General features: G+C 42.1%; 1 protein-coding gene across 2 annotated transcripts in view; it reads left to right on the top strand.

Moving 5' to 3' along the window:
- The first annotated feature begins 424 nt into the window (after window positions 1-424).
- The window catches only part of bmp6 (bone morphogenetic protein 6), a 41,106-nt gene continuing 20,823 nt past the window's right edge, over window positions 425-20,707 (top strand). For both annotated transcript variants that reach the window (XM_034211919.1, XM_034211918.1), the window contains exon 1: window positions 425-1,317. In XM_034211919.1, coding sequence (XP_034067810.1) covers window positions 909-1,317 — 409 coding nt within the window. In that variant the 5' untranslated portion in view covers window positions 425-908. The remainder of the gene's footprint in view (window positions 1,318-20,707) is intronic.

Genomic DNA, 20,707 nt, shown 5'->3' with positions numbered 1-20,707 from the left:
TTCACGCCTCATTTAAGCTGAAGTCATTAAATTAGCCCACGTTATTGTAAATCACTTGAAATACTTCCTGTAAAGTGCAACTACAAAACCTTATGAAACAAATGAAGTTATACCCAAATACTACTCATAAGGTGCAAACGTAAATTGAGAAATATCACAACTAGTTTTAACTATGTCTGAGAGGCTGTAAAATCATGTTAGAGGAACATTATGATGAATTAATGCAAAGGTATTTTATTAGAGTAGACAGGCTGTCATTCTGACGCGAACAAAATATGGAAATGTGATGTTAAGTTGTCCTTTGTAGCTGAAGAGCTCCACCTCTGGCTCAGTGCGCGCGGAGTGGGCGGTTTCAGAACATACACACGTACGTACACGCGCGCGCACGCATAATATGGACTGCAACCTGCTGATTCCAGTTAGACTTTCATACAGCCTGTAGGAGCACCGTCACTGAGAACACTTCCATTATTAAAGGGCAAATCTAATCAGTGCGCAACATTGGAAACTTTTATATTTCGGAGTAAATAATCCTCTAAAGTGAAATGGCTTCTTTCAGAGGACTTATGTTGGTGAACTGTGTATCAAACGGTGTCTTTTAACCGACTAACCGGAGCGCTCAGAATAAAGTTTCTCATGGTGCATTTTATCCTGAGGCAGCACAGCGCGCTACGGGACTCAGAAATGAAAGCAGCAGCGACACTATTCTGCCCATTTCTCTTTAGGAAGTATTTCAAATGGCTTGATTCACGAGTCTTTCCTCGCTTTTGATCTGTGGCTGCGACAGATAACCGCGCGCTTCGGACGGACTTTGGTTACCATTACGCCTATATTTCACATTTGGATAAGCGACTGAAGCTCCAAGCCAGACACACTTGGGACTCGGGACAGCAACGCGGGACTACACGATGAGCAGCTGCTGGCTTGCCTTGGTCGGATTGTGGTGGAGCGCTTGTTACTGCATGTTCCTGGTCTCGGGGAGTAATTATTCACTGGATGGAAACAACGAGGTGCACCAGGGTTTCATCCACCGGCGGCTGCGGACGCACGAGAAGAGGGAGATGCAGAAGGAGATCCTGTCCATCCTCGGGCTGCCGCACAGACCGAGACCGCATCTGTCACACGGGAAGTACAACTCCGCTCCACTTTTCATGTTGGACTTATACAACACCATATCTAACGAAGAGAAAAACCAGGTGGAAGGCATGTTGGACCGATACCAGTCCATGCGAACCACCCAGAGTCCTCCACTGGCCACATATCAAGAAACTGCCTTTCTAAACGATGCAGATATGGTGATGAGCTTCGTAAATCTAGGTGAGTTCCTTGAAACTATTTTTACTTTAACTTTTTGTTGGTGCTTATTAAGGCTCTCAATGTTTTTTTATTGGTCAAGTTGTTAGACAGATACATTCAATATTAAAATCTAAATTGTCCACATGAAATTAAGCCTGAACAGGTGTTTGGCACAAGCAAGATTAAAGTGCAGGCTCACTATAGGAACAATATTATTACGACAAAAAGTTGTAAATAATGGGATGATGGCGCATGAATACGGAATTATTTTTCACCTGTGCCCTTAGACCCCTGGAGTTTATTTGAAACCAAACTTACATTTTATTCCAAACACGGGCCGCTATCACACCAGACGCAGTATGCACGTTCAGTAAGGGATCCAGAACTTGCTCATTGCGTGAACCACACAGGCTCCCTCTTCTCCTCTCTGCCTAAGACAATCTGATGAGGCTTGTATTGTTTAGGAGTGATTTATTGTTACACGTCGTCCTCTCTCCGGGTAGATTGGCCCTCCTCAGCTCATTTAGAGGACTGACATTCTGTGGTCAGTGTTCCTGTTCAATCTACTCCATGATTTATGTGTTCGCGGGAAAAATAGACCTATCCTCAACAAAACATCAACCAACACCGCTGGTATTTGTATATAGGCGCTATTCCTGCTGTTGACCTCCAGCTCAGAGAGCTGCGGTTTCTGTGCGTAAACTGCGTCGCATTGTTTGTGTTACCCAAACTGATTTGTCTTTAATTAGCTCCAGTGACGATAAAGAGGGACACTTTAATCATAACGAGTTTGGAACATAAAAGCCAAAAGGCCTTCCTTCCATTAGCAGCTCCAGTGTTTACTGGGAGACTCTAAACAGAGCGCCTGAAGATAAACAGAGGCGCTGCCAGAGTCAGGCTCTGCCGGACAAGGAGGCTTAAATCCAGATGGATTGTCATTCTTCTTGGGAACTAAGGGCATTGTCATGATCTGAACAGTGAGGATGTTTCACTGCTGAAGAATGCAGTTTTCTATTACTCAGGCAGGCTCCTATTGAAACAGTAAATCCTTCACATATTTTATCCCTCACCTTTATAAACAATGTAACAGTGTCTCAGTACCACACATGAAGAGGAACATTAATATTTGGAGGAAAAGAAGGCAAATGGTTCTCTACTTATTGGTCCTGTGAGTATTGGTGTTGCAACATGCAGTGATGAAAACCAGATACTCAGACAGAAGGAGGCAGAGGCTTTGGTCTCAAATATCGAAGCCCCTCTGTTGGCTTCTGTGTGGGAGTGTGATGGTGGCGGCGTGGTGTTTGTGTGTCTGTGGTTTTGCTATTCCTGTGCTGTGTCAGTTTGGGTTTGTTGCACATCTGGCTCTCCACTTTGATTAATCGCGTCCTGTGCATCTTTTGCCGATTCCCTCAGATTTCTGCGGTGACCAGGGATTAGGTTGCCATCTCCTCCAGCCGTACACAGAGTCCTAACCGCCCTGGAGGAGGGACGGCTTCCTCCCTGAATGTGATTGTAATTAATGTTGGACAGGCCAAGGCTTTCCATCTGCTTTGCAAATAAGGCCTTGCACGACTACCGTGTGTCATCGCCATCCGATTAGTTTTGATTGCATCTCCTGCTCGATTGGAGCGGTTTGTGCGGATCGACAAAGCTACAGTAGAAAAAGGCCAGAAGCCCTCCTGGGTGGTCCTCTTGTTTTTAAAACCAGCCTAAAAATCTGGATATCATGTGTGGCCAAAGTGAAACTACAAATTAGAATCAAGGTACATGAAAGGAAGCGAAGCGAAAAAGCCAAACAATCTGTCTGAAACTATTTGAAAAATATGCGGCAGGATGAACAGACGGCACCTTAACTGCGTAATCTGTGTTTGTGAAGCCAAATCAAAGAAGAATGCAGCAGCTCCGTTCACAATGATGATCTCATTAAAACGTCTCACAGTTTTACATCGGCAAATCCTCCCTGTGTTGTAGATGTGAGAATCTTGGACTTTAAAACTGACCCACGGCAAATAAAACGATGACAGTGATTTAAGTTTCGGCGTGAACTGATGTCTTTCACAGCCAGCTGCAGCAGTAGCACAGATAGAGAGCTCATTTTCTGAGGGGATTCCCTTGGGGTTCGGACAGATTTAAGAGCCCCTGTGTTACATCCAGTCTCAAGTGCTCTCTGCGAACCATATGCCTCTTTCCCCCCCTCTGCATGATTCATGAAGACCTCTTGTTCAGGCATCCATTCTCCTTAGCTTTCATCGCTAAGGAGCAAGTGGTGGAAAACTTCACATCGGGACACGAGAAGCATATTTTCCAGTTCCTTTTTTTATCTTCTTTCCTATAAAAGCACCTTCATCACTGTTTGCCTTGCGGACGTCCTGCTTTCCACTGAGGTCTATTGAAGTGACACTGTGTGCTGAATGACTCATGCTGTCTGACACACTGCAGCTCCAAACATGTCCTGTTGCACTGCAGGGTCCCCTGGTAATGGCAGCGGTCACTGTTAGAAGTTTTAGACCTCTAGCAGTGCTATGGAGTGTTTTTTCTATGAGTCCCTGTTTTGATTATCTCATGCGTACGCCACGTGAGTGATGCCATACACATTCCTGTCAATGGTTTCACACTATTCCACTGATAAACAGGTTGCGGTAATTTTCCGAGATCTGTGCGACTAGCAAAAGCCGCAGGAAGACTGCAAGGTATAAACATGGATGTAAACAATACAGGGTTTACATTTTGGGAATTCTGTTTTGTGAGAAATTAAATGAAAAGCATGTGTTTTCATGAGAAACACTGGATATTTTGGTTGTTTACAAGAAATCTGGTAAAGAAGACTGTGTGCAGTTTTAAGTACAAATGCATCTTTTTTAATATTTATATTTGGTGAGAACTCCAGTTAAAACATCTTTAGTGGAAAAAGGATGACCTATCCTCTTTGCCAGTTGTCAGTCTCTGGTCACAGACCTATACATCTCTCACAAGGTAATATATTGCTGAGTGAGTGGCCAGACACTGCAAATATTGGTAAGGTGCATCCCAGTGGAAAACAAATAAATGACTTCATTACTCTCTCAATTAATGAGAGTTGACATATTGCTGAAAAAATATCTACCGCCACCGCGAGGGCTATAATAACCAGCAAGGGAAAATGTGCTATTCCTATCAGGCCTGGTTCTTGTGGTTGTGTCAAGGATGCACAGAAATGGCTTCGGTTTCACGGGTCAGAGAACAGGAACTCAAAATGTTGTTCCTGTGTCATCTGCATTTAACTGTGACGAGTTTGCTTGCTGCTGCTCTCCAGTGCCAGCCAGAGAGACAGGTGTGGAGGCCTCCCTGAGCCTGGCTAAAGCTCACATTGCTCGTTGGCTCTCATTTAAATCCATTCATTATTTAAAGTCAATCTTTATTCTACTGTTCATGCAGATTGAAATACCTTTCATGATTAACAGGTGGTCCTTGTGTTTTCCCAGGCTGTATGCATTAATATGGGTGTCTACTCCAATCAATAACATGGGTTTTATAGACCTGAAGCTGTTTGTTAATGACTTAAAAGTAGGGGTGTAACGGTACACGTACCCGTACCGAAATTATTCGGTACGGGCCCTTCGGTTCGATACAGGTGTGTACCGAAGTGTACCGAACGAATATAACGTTAAACGTAAACAATTGAGAACGTGAATAACTTTTTGGAAGTAATCTCAGGTACTGCGTCGCAGCAATAGGCGCTTTCACACTGCGGTACTTTTCCCACAAAGGTTCATGTGAATTTAGTTCATGAGAACTCTTTAGTTCTCATGAACTAAGTACAGATCGCGTTCACACTGGAAAAAGTCCCTGGGGGTGGATTAGGCAAATGAAGCCGCTGACGTCACTTGTTCTTCTTCTGCTTTGGGTTTACTGGCAGGCCGCAAACCACTTCACGGCGTATACTGCCGCCCAAAGTCCCCGGCCGGAAGTCCCCGGAGTTAGGGACTGGCTTCAGTAGAAGCTGCTGGGACTCCCAGCAGCTTCTACTGAAGCCTTCCGAGTAAATCGCCAGAACGCCGACACCTCCTCATCTCCACCACTCCCATGTTTTATTTTGTGTTGCCATAAGTTAGTCTATCTGCGTTTATGCGCTGGGTTAATGCTAGTGCTAATAATGCTAATGCGAGGATAATAAAATGGCGGCTTCACAAAACTTTTTGGGAGTTTTACGGGGCGTGGTTTGCAATCCTTCCAGCCAATCAGAAATTTAGCTCTTTTCTCACAAAAGAGCCGTTCGAAAGTCCCTGCTCTCTAGCAGGGACTTTCGAGGGGGTAAAAAGGTTCACATGAACTAATTTTAGTACCGGCTCTTTTTGGTGTGAACGCGATAAAAGAGTTCACATGAACTAAGTTTACATGAACCTTTGTGGGAAAATTACCGCAGTGTGAAAGTGCCTATTCAGAGTAATTTGCTCACATTGGGTTCAACGCGTCATAGAGCGAGCAAGTCATTTCATTGGATGAGAGGCATAGGTCAGAGGGATGCGTTCAAATGTAGTCAGTAATTTGAGGAACTGTCAAAAATTAATGGCGAACGCAGATAAAGTTGAGCTCGAAAATCCTCCAGCATCATTGAAGCCTCCGGTTTGGGAACATTTTGGTTTCGCAGTTACGTACAAGGATGACGGACAAAGACAGGTGGACCGAACCAAAGCTGTTTGTCGGCATTGTTCAACTAAAATTGGTTACGCGGCTGGCAATACATCAAACTTGCACACTCTTGAAAAGGCATCACCCGAACGTGAATATCACCGGTACCAAAAGAAAAAAGACTGAAGTGCAAACCCAACTCCCAATAGCATTTAATAGTGATGGGAATTCCGGCTCTTCTTGGTGAGCCGGATCATTTGGCTCGGCTCACCAAGAAGAGCCGGCTCTTTCGGCTCCCAAACGGCTCTTCAGTTTACCACTTATTATACCTTTTAATTAAATCAAATGTAGCCCTGTTTTGACTAATGATTTATATTTGTACACATATATCACTTAAATTATTCAATACATCCTTTGTACTGAAGTATTCAAAAGTAAAAATTACATGTTTAATATAAATGATTTGCTGTGGCCAATTGTTTTCATTGCATTTACAGACCCGTGCAACTCTCTGATACCACCCAATGAATGCATTGACTTGCTTGTAGAACCACACTACACAAAACAGATAGCAACACCCATAAAAACTATTTAAAAAAAGGGGCTACTGTATCGACCTATATAAAGTATATAAATATAGGTTTTTTTTCAAAATACCAAAAAGATCCTGCATTTTAGCCATGCCTCATTTCGCTCTATTTGCTCCATCCAGCGCTGTTTTTGCAGGGGGCTGATTCTGTGAGCTGCAGCTGACCACGCCCCCCTGCAGGAGAGGGGAGCGTGCTCTGAGATCAGCTGCTGGGCTGTCAGAAGAGGGGGAGAAAAAGAGATCTCCGTCCTCCGTGTTTTATTCTTATAGAAGTAAGAAGAGAAGTAATGGGGCAGAAACCCTCCTTTTTACGCAGCGGTTCAGACATAGACATCAAACGGCGACACATATTCAGTTGCCAGTTACTTTAGCATTAGGGCAGGGATATCTAGATACTTTCCAAGGTTTGACATAATGAATTGTGCTACTTTTAAAGCAAGCAACGATGTTTTAAAATCTGTAATCAAAAACACTATCGAAGCAGTTCCTGCCGTTGCTACGTTAGTTCAAACAGTAACAACGGACTACTTTTCTTAGCGGATGCATGTCAATTTAAATCGATACATAAAACTATTTTTTAAATCAATAAAATCATTTTCTAAATCCATAAAAGCATTTCCATTACTATTGGGAGTCATGTCGTTACTTTGTTGAGAATGTGGCCATGTAATAAGCGGGATAATGTGCACATTGCACATTGCATAATGTGCCTTCATGCCGATCTAGATCCCTCCGCAAAAATGGCTCGTTCGCGGGCGAGAGCCGGCTCCCGTCGTTCGCGTCCGACATATCACTAGCATTTAAGCCTCCACCACTCGCAGAGAGTTCAGACCGAGCCAAAGCTATTACAAACACCAAATATCCTTATGTTGCCATGTTAGCAAAGCGCTACCTGGCTGTATCTGCTACCTCTGTCCCTAGCGAGAGGGTTTTCTCCACATCAGGAGACATTGTTAGTGCCAGCAGATCTGCCCTTTCGGCAAGCAATGTGGACAAGTACATTTTTCTTTAAAAAAACATGAAAATACAATGACAAGCCAGTCCTAATGTCAAGCTGGCTGCTTAGGTGCTAGTACAGTAGGCTGCTACAGTTCAAATACAGATTATTTCAGTTCATCGAAATGCTGCACCTTAATGTTCATTTGATTATATTTTGTATTTATTTGAGTGAATATTCACAGTTTAATAATAATTAAAAACCCAAAACTAATAGTTTATGTTTTGTGAGTACTAGTACAGTAAAGTTCAAATACAGATTATTTCAGTTCATCGAAATGCTGCACCTTAATGTTTATTTTATTATATTTTGTATTTATTTGAGTGAATACATTATTCACAGTTTAATAATAATAATAAAAAAATATATATATATGTTTTTGTTTTGTGAAAAAAAATTCTGCTGTACCGAAAACGTACCGAACCGAACCGTGACCAAAAAACCGAGGTACGTACCGAACCGAAATGTTTGTGAACCGTTACACCCCTACTTAAAAGCCTTTTCAAGTTTGCAATTTATATATAAATCTAACCGTGACTACAATTTAGCTGTGTTGACTATGATCAAGACAAAATGTTTGTTTGTTTTAACAGCCCCTCACTTTGTTCTCACTCATACAGATCATTCAGTAGCTGAACTAACCAGGGATCAGAAACGCTTTATGTTAAGAAGAGAATGGCGGCTGATTTCAGGGTCACTTCAATTGTTGTAATCACAGTCAACAGGTGCTTTCCACACAGAGATTTACATTTTAAGCCGTCCCAAATGCTTTTTTGTTACCAGAAAGCCAAAAACAACATAAAAAAACTGCTCCAGTGTCTTAAAGGTTAATCACACATGCCTTCTAGCTCAAATATTATACGGTTATGTTGTGCTTTCTTTCACTTGTCTGTCATCACTGCTGCTCTCCTCTTCTTATTCTCTTGTCTGTCTCTGCACACCTCATTGCATAGCTATAGCTGGGCTGTCACTACAGCTCTTACCTAAGTCAACAGCCAAGCTTTCTACTAGCCTACCTCCCACACGTTAAAGGCAAACAAGCCAGAGAGCCTTAAGAAGTGGGTTTTCAGGAGATTAGCCGGGTCCAGACAGCCCTGGGCTTATTCTGAAAATAAGTGCCCTTATTAAGCGGCTGTTTTCCCTGTCTTATGATGCATGGCTGCATTTCTCAGCGCCTTAGCTCAGGTAAGCCACTTCCTTTGCTGCAAAACGTGTCCCAAAGCCCCAGCATGATCAAATAATTAGTCGGCCTCCATCAAAGAGTCAGTTGTTTGATGCAGAAGGGAGCTTTGGAAAAATGTCACTAAACCGCTTTAAAACACTTCCTGCAAAGATTTGGAGAACAGAACAGAGGACCACCCGTCACTTTCAGCATATCGTAAACAATATTAGCAAGAATTTTAAGTGAGGAATTCAAGTTATGCTGCAGCGGAATAAAGAAACTTTTCAGAGACATAAACTTGGCAGTTGAAACCCACTTGCGATGGTGAGAAAAATGATATTAACAAACCTCTGTGTTTGTTTTCATCTGTTTACAGAATCAGATATTTCACTGCTGCTACAAGCACACTTGAACTTGCAGTGATGTTCAAGAACGGCCCAAGATATACAAATAATTCTGCTTATTGGGTTACAGTGTTTTAAAGTGCTTCCTTTTTCTCCTGTTTTGATTGTATTGGTTGTCAAGCCTTTTGGCAAAACACACAGCCGCCTCGAGAAACAAACTGTGTTGATGGTGGAAACATCTCCGGTTAACCTGATTATGCTTTTTCCAGTCCAGCTTCATGTCTGCCGTAAAAGACGAGGTGTTACAGGACAACTCTATTGTCCATCTTAGTTTTCGCCACAGACCTTACATTGTGTATGAGTGTGTATATCCTTGGCAGCTAGCTTTTTTTGTGAGTGTGTATACATAGATGGAGATGTACACACACTGTTGGTCCACCCTAGGGTCAGAAGATAACCATTTATAAGAAAGCATTCCATTTACACTTGAAGTCGTCTCTGTCACACACCCTGCTCTTAACACCCCGCTACGCACACACACACACACACACACACACACACGCATCACTCCTCCACCCCAGCGCCCACCCACCCTGATGATATCTCTCCCTCTCACGCCATAACTCCCTGACTTGACGAGATGGCAGCAGAGATTGGGGCTAAGAACAGAGATTACCCCTCTTGCCTTGTTTGTACTCTCTGTCCTCATTTCTTCTCCTGTCCAGTCCCATGTCTCCATCCGACATTCCAGTTGGGAGCGATGGTTGCGTGGGATGGAGTGTGACGAGATAAGGAGGTGAAGTGCGGCACACTCGCGGCTGGTAACGATCTATCGAAGGGAGCAGATAACTCTGGCGGAACATCTGATTAGGGCCCACTGCTCCCATTTATCACCTCTGGGCAAGGAATTTGGTCCTTTGGCTGTGCTTCAAGCAGGATGAGGCAAAGCTTCACTGTCCTTTCACACATCTGTTGTTTTCTTTGTATCTATCTGTCTTTACATATCTCTTTCTCTCGTCTTTGCAATGCGTCAAATTATTGCTCAAAACCTCAGAGTCTTGAACGCACGCTATGCAACAAGAAGCAGACAGACATTGCATGATATTAGGCCAATGGCTCGGTAACCATTGATTATAGTGTTGGTTTCACCAGAGAATCATGGTCCAAATGCAGTTTTAAATACGTTTCAAGCCCTAAAAGAAAAAATGATTATAGTGAGAAAAGGCACAATTTAAGTCTGGCAAAAAGTTGAAACAAATGGCAAAGTCAATATGAATTCACATATATTTGTACTGGTAATCATTGCTTTTCACTGTGATCTTGTTGTAGTGTTCAGAAAGCCTTTTAAAAAGTCACAGTGATTGTTTTACTCCGTGCAAGTATGTCTTAATATTAGACAAAGAGAAAGAGTGTGTGTGCATGTTTACTTCTCCATTGCTCTTCCCTGCTATGAGCGCCGTAAAGCTGTCAGCCTTGTCTTGTGTTTAACTGTCTGAGGAGGCCAGGCAGACGAGATCATTAACCTGGGATTAGACTGTGTGCTCGTGTGAGGATGTTTGTATATACCAAGTTTGTATATGTGAACGAAAGAGACAAAGAAGGAAACGGAGAAGAAAATATGCAAACAAATTCATCTTTGTTTTGATTTCTGCATTTTTGCAAGATCTTTGCATAACCCAAGCCTCAACACCCGTTGTGTTGAAAGTTAAAACACCTGCTGTTTAGGTGGATGTGATGAGGTTTGGATTGACTGTATGAAGAGTTACATGTGGATGCCATCAGTGGCATGAGGGCAAACTGCATCAACATGTAGCTGTTTTGATTTGACTTAGTTACCACACACATCTGGTTGAACCTTAAATGTATCTTCTGTTTTCAAAGATGATATCGATGATGCATAGGTGTCAACTTTAGTGATAAGGTACGTAATCGCTAACAGATTTTTAAGGATCAAGTTCACAGAAGTTCGAATTAGAACCTGTTAAAGTGATTGAAACCTTTGTAAACACAGCTCAAGAAAATGCTGATAAGAGTGGGACACGATACAAAAAGTATCATGGTGCGTATAACCAATACAAAATAAACAAATGTATATGCTAAAGTTTAAAAACTATTAAAAACTGGCAGCTTTCACTGGTTTATAGGTACACGCTTATTTTCTACTCGCCTAATATTTTTGTTCAGGAGTGATGTTTCGAATAATTATTGCATTTATTTCAATGAAATTGCGTTTATTTATTGGAGATTAGTTCATTGACGTTTTGAAAATCTCTACAATGATACATTTTATGGAACATTTGATGTTACGCAGCACGGGACATGAGCTCTTTAAGTAAACACTGGTTGGTATGTCTTTGGAATTTCTCGTCCAATCCGGTGTTAAAAAGGTTGTGAACCGCTGAACTCGGCATGTCCTTGTATGCCCAGTAAACTCCATCCATTATCATAATGACCCCATCGTTTGCCCTGCCCGAGGACTCGCTCTGGTAATGGAGATGAACACAGCCAACAGGAATGGCGTAAATGTCACAGTAAACATTCCTGCAGTCGCATTCTTCAGTGAAGCCACCGGGAAGCCCACAGGGATTTATCTCTAGTAAATAAAAAAGCAGAGGAAGAAAGAGAAAGGGGGGAAGAAAGGAAAAAAAGTGGTGAGAAACTCTGGGACAGATGAAGGGTGATTTAAAGCCCTGGGTGACCTTGAATGAGCAGAGGAAAAAGGGTGTGAGTGTGTGTTTGCTCTGGGAGCCACATATACACTTTTATGTGAACACAAATGTCTTCATGAAGATAGTTTATAGTCAAAACAAGTACAAATATGATGGGAATCCTTTTTTAGCCATACATGCAGTATGTCGAGCGATCTCTCCAATACTTGGTCCAGATATTAATGCTGTCATTTAGGATACATAGTTTGGTGATCTTCTGACTTTTCCTCTTGCACTACCATGAGCTTACTATATTCAATTTGTATTTGCTAGCATTGCCCAGTTTGTTGGTTCATTGTTGCTAGCATCAGGACATTGCTTTAGGTCTTATGTTTAGAGGATAAAGTTGCTCTAACACATCACACAGCAGTGATGATATTGTGTTTGATTGTGTCATTGCTTTGCAAGAACCTTCTGCACAGATGTGAACCTGTTGCATTGAGTCTGACGTGTGGATGCTGGTGTCAAATCTGAGATGGTTTCGACACTGCATTTTGGTCCAGTGTATTTCTTCTGGAATGTTTAAACAGGCAGTGATTATTAAAGTCTGTTTCACATGTGTTGGAAATAAATACTCACCCAATCTAATCATTAGAAAAACACACCTCAATAAACATGATGAACCCAGGTAGGTCCACAATAGCTCCTCATTTGACGGTGATAAGTGTGTTAAGGGGGAGCTTTCCCTCAAAGGTCAGGGTCAAGGGTTAGGGAATGAATGTAATCACTCAATTTCATAAAGTCTACACAAATAGAGACGTATGCAGCCCCGTTTGTGTGTATTTGAATGAACTTGTTAGACGACAAGAACTCCCACCTCGTTATACGAGTCAAGTCTCCATCACATACCGGTGAAATAGAGAAAGCTGCACCCCTCGGCCCCTCACAAGTTCCCAGGCTGGTCTTCTCTCTAAAGAGGACATGCCTGAAACAACAACCCTAGGTCCACAGTGAGAAAAAGGCCCCATGTGAGCGCAGATGCTCCTGACCCTGCCGACCAAGTAGCCTCCCTTTCAACTGCGCTGCTGCTGACAAATTTACGAGCCCTAGGCTGACCCGCGGGATGACTTTCCAAACATGACACTGACAGGAAAACAGTCAGTCGGTTGGGATGGAGGGAGGCAGGGTGGAAGAGAGCGGAGAAGGGGGAGAGTGGCAAGACATGTAGATGCTGTGTTTTATTTTTCATTTTGCATGATTTCCATTAGGCTTTCCTATTTTGAAAAAACAACATGGAGAGAGTAGTTTAATTTGTTTGTCAGTGTGGTTACAACAGTGCAGCAATATGACCAGGGGTTAGGGGTTTGACTCCTAAAGAAGCCACCCATAACAAAAATGTACCTACTCCCAGTACTGTGAGGCTTTCTGGATGAAAGGATCTTATCACTAAGGATGTGCAGGGGAAACTCTACCCAGTCCTTCCTCCTGTACGGACACTTTCCACACCTCCTGGATACCTTATCTGACTGACTGAGAGTTTAAAAGTCCTACATAAATCATTTTCCAACAGGAAGTCGAGCATTTTTAGTAATATTATATATATCTCGATGTTTCAGTATCGGCACCTTATTCATTGTTATTTTCATACTGTACAATATGGTCAGTATTTGGATAACTCTTCTTCTTGCATTGCACACGCATGTACTGTATAACATCTCAGATGAGCTGCTGTCCACTTTCAAAGGAATGTATCTGTGACATTCATCGAAGTAGATAGCTTCTGTTTGCTTACTTTTCTCAGGCCTTTGAAGTGGACAGACAGTTTAGTTGGTTTACCACTTGTGTGATCGCATGTTGGTGTTAATCTACATCTGAGCTAGAGTCATTTGGGTTATTGTATCTATCTGTTGCTGTTTTATATGTATGAATAGAGTAGATAAACACACCTTCTTCCACACATTTCTGCAATTTTCACATCTATATATTCAAATACTCTTATTTTTAAAGTACGCTTTAGAAACACACTGCACTATTTCACAGCATTGTGTCTTTCGAGAAAGTTCCTTCTGCTGTATCTCGTTCTTAAATAACACATTTTAAAATGTAGTTTGGATTTGCATTTCTAGCTTTCAGCAAAAACTCAAGAATCATGAAGAAAGCCAAGTTCTCTGCACCTTCATCCCACCTATACTGTGTTGACATATTGGGCATATTATTAGAAACATTGATTATTATTTTCTTGATTTTCCTCAAGGCCCACCTGCTTTATGAATATCCAGGTATCTGGTTACCGTCGCTGTTTTTGGAGCTGTGCCCGTGTGTAAAACAAGCAGTAGGTCTTACATGTAAGTCAGCCCAGAGGGAAGATTGAGGCCGGCCCAGACTGATTTATCAGTGGATCATATGCTCTGCCTTTAAGCCACTGAAATGCGTTGTGGTTACCACTGACTTTCCAAAGGGAATCACACTGCGGCTCGGCTGTCTTCATGACAGAGAGAGTGTAGGAGAAAGAAAGGCAGACCGAGGTGAGGATAAGGAAATATAGTAGTAAAGAGGGAAGAAAAGATGTGCAGGGGCATAGAAAAGGAGGTGTTCAGAGAGGGAGGAAAGTAGGCCCAACATCAGCATCACAGAGTGAGCTGGCCTTCTACCTTGTGGCTGTGGAATGCAAAGCCACCAATATTTTGACTTCCCCATTTTGAAACAGCTGCGTTTCCCTTTTTCAAAGATATTTTTTCCTTATTTATCGGATCCCTCAGGAGAGATCCATCTCCTGGCCCTGACACCGGCTTCCTCCTCTAAATCTCGGACCAGACCGGCGTAGCTCAGACACACACGTATACACACACTCACACACCTGCTGCCTGAAAGCACATACTAACCACAGATCACTTTAGCAGGCCTCTTTACTGCCTGCACTGCTGCACTTTCATAAAGGCATACTAAAATACGTGCGATCAGACAAATAAAGACACACACATACAGGCAAAACAGATAAAGACACCTGAAAATAACTGATAAACCCCCTACATAGTAAAACCACTAACACTTACACATATACATATCTCTGTGTGAATACACTTCAGATGGTTTCCCACAACTCCTGACAGGCCAATAAAAGGAGATTCTTGATGACCATCATCACTGAATTGACACACCGTAAATAAAACGAGGCCTGGTAACATTTTCAAACCCACAGAAATGTTTTGTTTTGCTCAAAATGGACTCGCATCAAAAACTACGCGAGTTCATCTCTGTTTGTGGAATATTCACTTAGTTTTGAATGGGGGCGAAGCTCTAAAGCAGTCGAGGGAGCCGTTTCTGAGAGGGCCTGTGGTCACGACCCAGGAGGAAAGCAGTAAAGCAGTAAGTAACCATTAGGGATGGGTATCGTTTGAAATTTATCGATTCCGATTTCGATTCCGGTTCTGCTTATCGATTCCGGTTCTTATCGATCCCCCGTTTCGATTCCAAAATTGTAAAATAAAGAGGTCAAACGTTTAGATAACAAAAATGTATTTATTCTTAAAAGCTTTAACTGAAATTGTTACTAAAAAATATACATGCAATACAAATGTATTGCACAATAGCTGTGCTTTATTTTAACTGAGCTATGCCTGTGGCAAGCTATTAACAGGCATTACACTTTGCCTTTTCTTTTTCTTTTTTAGTGTAGTGGAGCCTCACTTCAGAGTGTTTACCGCGACCTATCTTTGGTGTTATGAAGTGACTGAGCTCGTGAAATGTCTACGGGAGGGCGGGGGAGCATCGCTGCGGGGCAACTGTGGACCTCTGTCGCCTGTCAGCGCAATTTATATGATGCCGTTTAAAAAAATGAAGGGCGGTGCCGGCCGTCAGCGAACCGAGCCGGCCGTCAACGGCCCGCTGACGACCGGCCGTTCTGTGATTCTCCAGGTCCGCCCTGTATTCCACCGGGTCACCGCAGCACCGCGGTGCAGACGGACCCGCTGGAATACAGGGTCTACCGCGTTTAGGAACCGTTAAGCAGAACCGAAATTGTGTATTTTGTATGGGTATCCGGTACCCGGCATTTTCTTATCGGTTCTCATCTGGAACCGAGTTTCGGTTCCCAACCCTAGTAACCATCATCAGTCATATAAATCGCAGAGGAATGGAGCCCAACGTCAAGGACAGAGAATATCGCAGGATGAAGGAACAAGATCAGAAGTTTTTTCTTTTCAAACGATCAAACCCCCTTTATGCCATGGTCAATGATTTCCCTAATAAATACTGACTTTTATGCATCTTAGAAAACTATTATGACTCCACTTGTTATCCTACATTTGGTTATTACATTTTGTGACCAAGCAACAGTCAAAGATTGCGTTATTTTCGTACATCGCTGACAGATTTGCTGCAACGTCTATTTTATAGCAGAGCATCATAGACCCAGACAAACCCTCCCCTGCTGGCCACCCGACTTTTTCCCCTGATTCTTTTGGCAACCAAAGGACAGTAAATCCAGACAATCTGATCAACTCTAAACAGTGTATCTTTTAGTGTGCAGTGTTTCGCAAGATTAATGATTCTGGTTTTGGGATTGTTGTTGTTAGTCACATACGTTAGACAGTGAAGTGTTTGGTGATGCTGGTTTTGTTTATGACTGCGGTGTTTGGTTGCGTTTATTTTCTTCTTCGTGTCTATATGAAACAGCCACTAGGATCTCGGCCAAATCGGCCTCCAAAGCAAACAAGATGTTGGAGAATGAACCAAAATACCTTATGCAACAAACTCCAGTAGAGATGTTGTGTTTTGTATCCAAAGCCAACAAGCACCATGGCTCAATTGAGTTTAATATTTTTCAAATTGTTATCGTAGCGTTCTTTCTCATGCGACAGAATCCTTTGTTTTGTCCGTCGCTGAAGGTTGTAAAGACTAGAAATAATTTGTTACATTTACCCCTCTTACAATTATTGTGTGGCTTTTTATTAAACTGGGAAATAAGTCGTGCTCTTTCCTTCCACTGAGTATTCGAGAAGTTATCTGGCTCTTCCGTCTACACGTCCTGTGTGAGGACTGCCGATCTAAGATGAAGTCGGCCATTAATCTGACCAGAGGCTGTTATGACAGCTGCTCTCCTGTTGAATTACATTTTTATTAACATCCCACAAAGGGGAAACAAAAAAATCTACTTTGTATATTTTCCAGCTCATTTCTTTCCTGATTTCATGGAATTTCCTTATAAATGTGAAAAAGATGTTGCACCGTCTTTTGTTGACAGCTTGTTGGCACGAATTGGTGTCCAATGAAACCAACACTTGTTTTTACAGGGACTTTTGGGGAAATCACAACTGGCCATTAATGTCAATGAGGGTTTCTCTGTGGCCATTTAGACTTGTAAGTGTTCAAAGAGACACAAATGGTGTATGAAGATTGATTATAGACATGGGTGTAAAGGTTGAATATGTTCCTGCACTCACAAGGCTACTCCCTTACACACACACATTTGACTTGTTAATCCTGTGAGGTCCCTGATCCTTGTCTCCAAACTGGGGTCTCAGCAATTGAGCAAAACTCAAGCTGCACCTGCAACATTATATTTTGACAGGTTTTATTTATTAAAAAACAAAGCCATATATGCGAGCCAATCATAAGCAAGACTTTCCAATGGACCTGCAGTTTGCAAGCAAGAACCATCACCTGAACTTTTGACACACTTGTGCAATTTTGGCATGTGGTACTTTGTTGCATTTCCTTTAGTTATATATGAAAATGCAGGCTTTGTAAATACAACTTTTTTGTTTGTCTGTCATAAAACAGTGCGTCACATTACATTGTTTCTTCTTTGTGGTGTCCCTACTGTGTTTGTTCTGAGCCTTAATGACAATTGTAATTTATTTTTTTCACATTTCCTTTTTTATGTATTGCAACATTTATTCTCCTATTTTTGCTCTACATGACCTGCACGTACGTGATACTTTATTGTAGTGGATAAGGAGCACAACTAAATCAGGAAAAACATTAACATGCCCTCCTTGTTTAAATGCCCCCTGCAGCCGAGTTAGTGGGTCCACATCTTAATCCTTAGTAATAGTGCTTGAAGAGATGGAATAAAATCTCCTATTGACACACAGGTATGGCACGTCCAGCTACCTGGAGGCCAACTGGAGACTCAGCAGAGAGCTGATGACTGCTACCACTCAGCTGTCAGTCTACCGAAGGCAACAAACTGAGACTATTCAGTCCAACAGCCATACCTTGGATATCTATCTGTTAGCAAAGCCCCAACAGAGGAGCAATTACAGCAAATTATCTGCCTACCCACGGGGTTAGACACACACGCACACAAAAACCCACACACATTGCACACTAGCTAAAAATCTCAAAATGACAAAAGATAGATGTGTGTCCAGACTTCATTTTATCATCTTGTATGGAATGCAGCACGGTGGTGATAGAGCTTTGGTAGATGGGAACAAAAATCTGATTTCCCCGCTGTGTGGATGTGTTTGAGTTTGTGTATGTGTGTGTGTCCTGGGACAGCACTCCTGACATTATGTGTGATGGTTTTGGATGGGTCTTCCGAAAAACCCAAATGGTTTTTCAAGGATTATATGGTGGACGATGACTGTAGAAAAATGTGATTATATGGTTCAAATGGGGCCTTTGTTTCTTGGGGATGCCTGTTCAGTGAGTTCATTGTGTACTGTAACCTGTGGGAGGTAATGGAAGAAGAGCAGGCTGGGTATCCAGGCCATTGATGAATGTGTGTGTGTCTGTGGAAATGGTCAAGCTCTCAGGAAGTTATGTGTTATTTGAACAGGTCACATTCAACAAGCTTAGGTGGAAGAAAAACTTACTCTAACTAATGCCACATTTTGTTATCTGTGCTACAGACAATCATTGTCTTGTTGTGACGTAAGGAATTAAGGGACAATAAGCCAATATTTAAAAGTGCTGTAATGTATCTGCAATGCATTTCCCTAGAGATCTGATGGTTATATATTTTGTAATATATATATAATGTTATCTATATATAAATATTATGTTATTTTTGTCTATTTAATTCAACCTGCTTGACAGATTAAACGCTTATTGCACCGGAGGAATTGTCCCAGGAAGATAAATCCCATACTGTACATACCATTTTGAGAAAATGCGAAGGCGTTCATGAACCGACTGTGGTTGAATAATTGTCTCCGTGGCAAAAATGGCAATCATTCATATACAATTGTTACAAAACGTTATATAGTACTAACTTTACAAGTACCTGGCTTGCTGACAATGAAGCTCATATCTTGGCTGTCTGTCAGGAAGTCATAACATAAATTAGTAATGTGCTTAAATCCCTGTACTGATTTTGCTGGACACAGAGTAAAGCTGTCCACTGCTGTTCTGTGTTTGCTAATGGGGCTTGACAGTCTGCAAAAGGGCTGGTCTCACTGCCTCATATCCTTGCTATGGAATGATGCTCCGGTCTGGCCTTGAATTCTCACACCACTGACATCTGGGACTGTGTGTGCATCACAAGGTGTGTGTGGGAATGTGTCAGTACACCCCTCTGTCCTCCTTTGCTCACATTCTTGGCTTGGACAGTTACATCTGTACCTGTGCATATGTCATGCTGATGTGTATTTGTGTGACTACATGCATCGGACATAAACTCTCGCGCCTGCCAGTGGCCCTTGGTTGGTCCTGTGGAGCTCAGTGTGTCGGCTTTGATGCTGGGTCAGGGGAGAAGATCAGAGCACAGGATGAGTCTCCAAAGGCCCACATACACCACACACCCTTGCTCAAAGTTAATGATGACTCCCAGCGGACTCCCAGCCCTGCGGGTTGTACCCTAACCCCAGGATCTGCCCTACCAGCTGCCTTACTACAAAGATCCAAAACACTCAGCAGAAGGTGGAAACAGCTCCTGATGGCAGCCAAGCATAGTGGCAACACAGGCAGCTCACACCACTGCAGGGGGGAAAAACTCAATATCTGTCTCAGTTGTTTTATCTTTCAACACGGCATCAATGCCAAACGTTTGAAGCATAGATTCTGGCTTGAGCCTCTTCAAAAAGACTGGTGTTTACAGCATAACGATTTCAACTAAATTAGATGTTTTTCTTTTTGAGGGAAAAAGTGGCTCAAGAGTTGTGATTGTATCAACTGCAAGAATTCCCTATGACATCTAACTGTCCAAACTTTTTATTACATGAGAGGAATTAAAGATTAATGAAACACAAGAAAGTATCCAACCTATCATCAGAAACCATCAAGCCTGAGATAAACCAGGCAGGTAATGGGCTGTTATTACACTATTACATAAACACTGATGGATTCTTGTCATACCTTGGATATCCAGAACATGTGTAATGGTTATCAATCTGCAAATTCTTTAACAATGTTGACAGGTTCTTGGTTTACATACTTTTAATTAAAGGGTGTTTGTGGAAATGTTTATTATTTCCCTCAATCTCTCATAACCTCTTCTTTCAGTGAGATGCATTATGGGTCAGATGAAATGGTAAATCACATATTTAATTAGATTCCAGAGATTTTAACGAGGGACTTCGGAATTCATATTTGGCATGGTCATAAAACTCCCACAAAACATGGTTATTGGGAAAATACTGGAATATTTGCTGTTATAAGGAGGCAACCTTAGCCATACTGTAATTGTCATGACTGTGTTGAAGAGAGACTTTGTAAAAGGTTGGCATTGAAAGTAGTTTGCAGAATCATCTAATATCTGTCATTTTCCTCAGAAAAATAGTCAGAAGTACAGTGCAAGACGCTTTTTCAACCCCTTGAAAAATCCCTCCAAGCTGTCCTTTGTGGACGGCATTTAACTTGTGAATGCTCCAGAGTTTTTCCCCAAAGCTCAGTGGATGGGTCAATTCTGTGTCTTTGGAAACCTTCCAAGGCAATGCATTAGCTTGCTACATAACCTCTAGTAAGACTTACTTGTATCTTTAAAGCAACTGACTCAGAAATTAAGGGCAGTTAAAGGCACCACTATCCTGTCACTTGTGGCTACAGTGGCAGCCCTTGAACAAAAGTTACATATTCCTGTTTAAAAAATGGTGTTGCAAAAAATACCACAGAACTGGT

Source organism: Gymnodraco acuticeps, unplaced genomic scaffold (genome assembly GCF_902827175.1).
Source record: "Gymnodraco acuticeps unplaced genomic scaffold, fGymAcu1.1, whole genome shotgun sequence".
NCBI classification, from domain to species: domain Eukaryota; kingdom Metazoa; phylum Chordata; class Actinopteri; order Perciformes; family Bathydraconidae; genus Gymnodraco; species Gymnodraco acuticeps.
Note: the sequence above shows the minus strand (reverse complement) of the source record. Positions and strands in the feature narration are given on the sequence as shown.